This window comes from Perca fluviatilis, chromosome 2 (assembly GCF_010015445.1).
Source record: "Perca fluviatilis chromosome 2, GENO_Pfluv_1.0, whole genome shotgun sequence".
NCBI classification, from domain to species: Eukaryota; Metazoa; Chordata; class Actinopteri; order Perciformes; family Percidae; genus Perca; species Perca fluviatilis.
In genome coordinates this window covers 7874949-7882448 of record NC_053113.1, presented here as the reverse complement: position 1 = coordinate 7882448, position 7500 = coordinate 7874949, and the positions used below count along the sequence as shown (strand labels likewise).

The window sequence follows — 7500 nt, the reverse complement described above, 5'->3', positions numbered from 1 at the left end:
GTCTGTGTGTGTTTTTGTGTCTGTGTGTGTGCGTGTATATCTGTGTGTGTTTTTGTGTCTCTGTGTGTGTTTTTGTGTCTCTGTGTGTGTATATATATCTGTGTGTGTTTTTGTGTGTCTGTGTGTGTGTATATATATCTGTGTGTGTTTTTGTGTCTCTCTGTGTCTGTGTGTGCGTGCGTCTCACCGCAGGTTTCCACAGCGGTCTCCAGCTGCCAGGTGCTGTCCATCAGGGCTGATTCCCAGCACTCTGATCCCAGCCTTCCCATCAGCCCCGGCGGCCTCCCCCCACTCCCCCCTCTCCCCCTCGGCCTGCAGGTGCTGCGTGTCCTCCCCCACGTACAGGATCCTCAGCAGGTCCTGAACGCAAAACACACACACAAAACATAAAAAAAAAAACTAGGGCCGTCAATCGATTAAAATAAATTAACTAATTAATCGCACAATTTGCTGTAATTAATCGCTTTTTTTAATTGAGACTGAAGCTCGTAGTAATGGATATTTAAATGCTAAATCTCTTAACTTTGCAAATATGAAGAAAAAAACAAACAAGGAAAGGTTCTGCTAAGTTCAGAATGTTTAATATCTTTCAGAACAACAGCAGCAACAATTTGGCTTATTTAGTCCTGCTGAAGGCTGATAGAAACTGTCTGACTTGAGAGCGGACTTTTGTCCCCGCCCCCGGCTGCTGCCGCCTGCTCTCGTCTACTTTACAGGCGAGGCGCAGTTCATCTCCAACGAGTCTATGTTCAGTTCATCTCCAACGAGTCTATGTTCAGTTCATCTCCAACGATCTATGTTCAGTTCATCCCAGGCCTATGTTAAGTTCATCTCCAACGAGTCTATGTTAAGTTCATCTCCAACGAGCCTATGTTAAGTTCATCTCCAACGAGTCTATGTTCAGTTCATCTCCAACGAGTCTATGTTCAGTTCATCTCCAACGAGTCTATGTTAAGTTCATCTCCAACGAGTCTATGTTAAGTTCATCTCCAACGAGTCTATGTTCAGTTCATCTCCAACGAGTCTATGTTCAGTTCATCTCCAACGAGCCTATGTTAAGTTCATCTCCAACGAGTCTATGTTCAGTTCATCTCCAACGAGCCTATGTTAAGTTCATCTCCAACGAGCCTATGTTAAGTTCATCTCCAACGAGCCTATGTTAAGTTCATCTCCAACGAGTCTATGTTCAGTTCATCTCCAACGAGTCTATGTTCAGTTCATCTCCAACGAGTCTATGTTCAGTTCATCTCCAACGAGTCTATGTTAAGTTCATCTCCAACGAGTCTATGTTCAGTTCATCTCCAACGAGTCTATGTTCAGTTCATCTCCAACGAGTCTATGTTCAGTTCATCTCAAACTAGTCTATGTTCAGTTCATCTCCAACGAGTCAATGTTAAGTTCATCTCCAACGAGTCTATGTTCAGTTCATCTCCTACGAGTCTATGTTCAGTTCATCTCCAACGAGTCTATGTTCAGTTCATCTCCAACGAGTCTATGTTCAGTTCATCTCCAACGAGCCTATGTTCAGTTCATCTCCAACGAGTCTATGTTCAGTTCATCTCCAACGAGTCTATGTTCAGTTCATCTCCAACGAGTCTATGTTCAGTTCATCTCCAACTAGTCTATGTTAAGTTCATCTCCAACGAGCCTATGTTAAGTTCATCTCCAACGAGTCTATGTTCAGCTCATCTCCAACGAGTCTATGTTAAGTTCATCTCCAACGAGTCTATGTTCAGTTCATCTCCAACGAGTCTATGTTCAGTTCATCTCCAACGAGTCTATGTTCAGTTCATCTCCAACGAGTCTATGTTAAGTTCATCTCCAACGAGCCTATGTTAAGTTCATCTCCAACGAGCCTATGTTAAGTTCATCTCCAACGAGTCTATGTTCAGTTCATCTCCAACGAGTCTATGTTCAGTTCATCTCCAACGAGTCTATGTTCAGTTCATCTCCAACGAGTCTATGTTCAGTTCATCTCCAACGAGTCTATGTTCAGTTCATCTCCAACGAGTCTATGTTCAGTTCATCTCCAACGAGTCTATGTTCAGTTCATCTCCAACGAGTCTATGTTCAGTTCATCTCCAACGAGTCTATGTTCAGTTCATCTCCAACGAGTCTATGTTCAGTTCATCTCCAACGAGTCTATGTTCAGTTCATCTCCAACGAGTCTATGTTCAGTTCATCTCCGAGCCTATGTTAAGTTCATCTCCGAGTCTATGTTCAGTTCATCTCCAACGAGTCTATGTTCAGTTCATCTCACGAGCCTATGTTAAGTTCATCTCGAAGGTCTATGTTCAGTTCATCTCCAACGAGTCTATGTTCAGTTCATCTCCAACGAGCCTATGTTAAGTTCATCTCCAACGAGTCTATGTTCAGTTCATCTCCAACGAGTCTATGTTCAGTTCATCTCCAACGAGTCTATGTTAAGTTCATCTCCAACGAGTCTATGTTAAGTTCATCTCCAACGAGTCTATGTTAAGTTCATCTCCAACGAGTCTATGTTCAGTTCATCTCCAACGAGCCTATGTTCAGTTCATCTCCAACGAGCCTATGTTAGTTCATCTCCAACGAGTCTATGTTCAGTTCATCTCCAACGAGTCTATGTTCAGTTCATCTCCAACGAGTCTATGTTAAGTTCATCTCCAACGAGTCTATGTTCAGTTCATCTCCAAGGCCCTATGTTAGTTCATCTCACGAGTCTATGTTCAGTTCATCTCAGGTCTATGTTCAGTTCATCTCCAACGGAGTCTATGTTAAGTTCATCTCCAACGAAGTCTATGTTCAGTTCATCCCGCGAGTCTATGTTAAGTTCATCTCCAACGAGTCTATGTTCAGTTCATCTCCAACGAGTCTATGTTCAGTTCATCTCCAACGAGTCTATGTTCAGTTCATCTCCAACGAGTCTATGTTCAGTTCATCTCCAACGAGTCTATGTTCAGTTCATCTCCAACGAGTCTATGTTCAGTTCATCTCCAACGAGCCTATGTTAAGTTCATCTCCAACGAGTCTATGTTCAGTTCATCTCCAACGAGTCTATGTTAAGTTCATCTCAGCGAAGTCTATGTTCAGTTCATCTCCAACGAGTCTATGTTCAGTTCATCTCAACGAGTCTATGTTCAGTTCATCTCACGAGTCTATGTTCAGTTCATCTCCAACGGAGTCTATGTTAAGTTCATCTCCAACGAGTCTATGTTCAGTTCATCTCCAACGAGCCTATGTTAAGTTCATCTCAACGAAGTCTATGTTCAGTTCATCTCCGACAGTCTATGTTCAGTTCATCTCCAACGAGTCTATGTTCAGTTCATCTCCAACGCAGCCTATGTTCAGTTCATCTCCAACGAGTCAATGTTCAGTTCATCTCCAGCGAGTCTATGTTCAGTTCATCTCCAGCGGAGTCTATGTTCAGTTCATCTCAGAGTCTATGTTCAGTTCATCTCCAACGAAGTCTATGTTCAGTTCATCTCCAACGAGCCTATGTTCAGTTCATCTCCACGAGAGTCTATGTTCAGTTCATCTCAAGCGAGTCTATGTTCAGTTCATCTCCAACGAGCGAGAGTTCAGTTCATCTCCAGAGCCTATGTTCAGTTCATCTCCAACGAAGTCTATGTTCAGTTCATCTCCAACGAGTCTATGTTCAGTTCATCTCCAACGAGTCTATGTTCAGTTCATCTCCAACGAGTCTATGTTCAGTTCATCTCCAACGAGTCTATGTTCAGTTCATCTCCAACGAGCCGAGAGTTCAGTTCATCTCCAACGAGCCGAGAGTTCAGTTCATCTCCAACGAGTCTATGTTCAGTTCATCTCCAACGAGTCTATGTTCAGTTCATCTCCAACGAGCCGAGAGTTCAGTTCATCTCCAACGGCGAGAGTTCAGTTCATCTCCCAAGTCTATGTTCAGTTCATCTCCAACGAGTCTATGTTCAGTTCATCTCCAACGAGTCGAGATTCAGTTCATCTCCAACGAGTCTATGTTCAGTTCATCTCCAACGAGTCTATGTTCAGTTCATCTCCGCGAGTCTATGTTCAGTTCATCTCCAACGAGCAGTTCAGTTCATCTCCAACGAGTCTATGTTCAGTTCATCTCCAACGAGCCGAGAGTTCAGTTCATCTCCAACGAGCCGAGAGTTCAGTTCATCTCCAACGAGTCTATGTTCAGTTCATCTCCAACGAGTCTATGTTCAGTTCATCTCCAACGAGCCGAGAGTTCAGTTCATCTCCAACGAGTCTATGTTCAGTTCATCTCCAACGAGTCTATGTTCAGTTCATCTCCTACGAGTCTATGTTCAGTTCATCTCCAACGAGTCTATGTTCAGTTCATCTCCAACGAGTCTATGTTCAGTTCATCTCCAACGAGCCTATGTTCAGTTCATCTCCAACGAGTCCATGTTCAGTCGGCGGCAGGGCAGTCGGGACAATGAGGTGACTAGAGTCTCTCAAAATCTGACGAAAATCTTCTAAACTGACCTTTGTTGAGCTGAAATAAAAGATTCAGCAACTGCACGGCCTATTTCTCGCTTAAAATGTTTTCAGAAACATTTCTCAGTGAACTATTTTAGTCCAATATGAGATCAGATTCTGAACGGCCGCCATGACAGTCTGGCTCTCAATATCCGGAGAAAACAAACCCATGTGACGCGTTCGTCCAATCAGCTGCCGGTTTTCATTACTTGGGCGACAATACAGAGTAGCGCCGCCTGCTGCTATGGAGACGTATTACGTTTCTCAGCCGCCACATGAAGTAAACAAACACAGCTGCGTTAATTTCGTTAATTTTTTTAAACGAGTTAAATATTAAAAAATTAACGCAAAAATTAACACGTTAATTTTGACAGCCCTAAAAAAAAAAACACATTCTACAAGTAAAAAACGATAAAAACTCCCATTATTCCACGCAATCAGATCAAAGCCATCAAACATCTGTGTTTACAATCCATTGTTTTGGTTGAGAGACCCCTAGCGGCAGAAAGTTACATATAGTACGTGTAAGCGATTGCGAGTGATATTGGTCTGATTTAAAGGTCGTTTTCCCCCCCCCCTTTCTGTTAAGTGTCCCGTCTTCAACGAGCCCGAGCCTGTCCCGCAGCAGCTGTGAACAGCTGGATAAACCACTGGCTGTTCTTACGTTGCTGTAGAGGTTCCTGTGGCCGGTGGGGGGGTCAGCGTGCCACAGCCTGATGGTGTTATCGGAGGAACAGGTGAGGAAGGAGGAGGGAGGCAGACAGGCCCGAGAGGCATCCGGCAGCTCGGGATACACCTGAGGAAGAAAAAAAAAACCTTTAACGCTTAACCTGACGACCACGAAGGAGGCTTTATGGAAAAAACTAACTCCCTTATTCCACTTTTGTTTGATACATTACTACTAACACCATTCCCACCTTTCCAACTGTTAGCCCTAGGGTTGGGCATAGTTTGTTTTTTTTTGATTCCGGTGCTAAATCGATACTTTTAAAACGGTGCCGGTGCCTAAAACGGTGCCTGAACCGGTACTTTTCAATTAAGTTAAAAAAAAAAAAAGAAGAAAAAAAATAAGGGTAGTAAACAACAGTCAGTGACTTGTTTATTGCTAAGGCCATGGTCAAAATTAAAGATTTAATAATAATGTAATAACTATAACAATAACTTATTTCACCAGTATATTGCTGTTGAACCCCAGATGGGAAAAGGGTATTTTACAATTACTGTGAATGCACCACGAGGCTACCTGTTTTAAGTGAACGCACCGTCTGTGTTGTTTAATTCCGACAATGGCAGCCGCGAGTGAACGCACCGTCTGTGTTGTTTAATTCCGACCATATAAACATAGTACTAGTAGTACTACTAGTACTAGTAGTACTACTAGTACTACTACTGTATATCTATGAATTGCGACAGCAGCAGCTGCTGCGCTGCAGAGCAGACTGTTACATCCTGTTGAAGTCCTCCACAGTGAAACACAGTCACACTTTACACTGTTTAACGTTAGCTGTCAGCATTTGACCGGTGTTTAATCCAGCTGCTAGCTAAAGGTAGGCTAACGTTACATGCTGTCAGGTGTAGTGTAAAGTCAAGCACCGAAACCTTCGTTCTTATTCGGTCTCGTTACTACCGTTTACGTCGGCACCGGTTCCCTATTGGCACAGAGTTTCGGTACCCAACCCTAGTTATCACCAGTCCACCTACGCAATTATGCCAGCAATCCAGTTTAGCAATTCAGCATTCACAGGCATTCTCTGCAGGAAAGGCATTTCCTAGCAGGGCTGTGCAACTCATCGAAATGTAATCGCGATTATGATTTCGGCTTTAGCCCAATATGAGATCGTGTTCTGAACGAGCCGTGTCATGACAGTCTGGCTTTGAATTTCCGGAGAAACCAGACACCACGTGACGCGTTCGTCCAATCAGCTGCCGGTTTTAATTTTTTTGGGCGACAATACAGATCAGCGCCGCCTGCTGCTATGGAGACGCATTAGGTCTGGTGTCTTCGGTGTTCTGAGACACTTTTTGGACCGACTCGGGGAGACCGATCAGTCCCACTGGCTCTACTGCCGAGGGGCGGCCGTCTGGTCGGGGTCTCCTAGGGGTGGGGAGGAGAGAAATCGATACAGCGTAGTATCGCAATATATTTCTGTGTCAATACTGTATCGATACACAGACGCCAAGTATGGATCTATTATTATTATTATTATTATTATTATTATAATAATATTATTATAATAATAATAATATTATTATTATTAATATATTATTATAATAATAATAATAATAATAATATTATTATTATTAATAATAATATTATTATAATAATAATAATAATATTATAATATTATTATTATTATTATTATTATTATAATAATAATAATAATAATAATTATTATTATTATTATAATAATAATATTATAATATTATTATTATTATAATTATTATTATAATAATAATATTATAATAATAAATATTATTATTATTATTATATTATAACTATTATTATTATAATAATAACAATTATTATTATTATAATTATTTATTATTATTATTATTATTATTATTATTATTATAATAATAATAATAATTATTATTATTATAATAATATTATAATAATAAATATTATATTATAACTATTATTATAATAATAATAACAACAATTATTATTATTATTATTATTATTATAATAATAATAATAGTTATTATTATAATAATAGTTATAATATAATAATAATATTTATTATTATAATAATAACAATTATTATTATTATTATTATTATTATAAATAATTGTAATAATAATTAAAATCACTTTTTTTTCTCTTTTTCATCAAACCGCAGTTTGAGCAAGTTCCCGCAATTTCATCACATAAATATCATATAGAGCATATTCCATCGCATTTTTTAAGAAAACGTGACGCATAATCAAGGATTTTTGCCCGCAAAACAATCACAAAAAAACTCAGCATTATTGTGGAAGGACCGACTAGAAAGCGCTGCGGCAGCGTTGCATGGATGCAGGAAAACTAAGACCTAGAAAAAC

At 40.1% G+C, this 7500-nt stretch overlaps 1 protein-coding gene across 1 annotated transcript in view; it reads right to left on the bottom strand.

Annotated features, from left to right (window-relative positions):
* Positions 1-7500, bottom strand: part of LOC120543711 (WD repeat-containing protein 62-like) — a gene marked incomplete at its 3' end in the record, with an annotated part of 28253 nt that overhangs the window by 3857 nt on the left and 16896 nt on the right. The window contains 2 exon segments of the mRNA XM_039776883.1: positions 188-360; positions 5123-5254. Coding sequence (XP_039632817.1) covers positions 188-360; positions 5123-5254 — 305 coding nt within the window.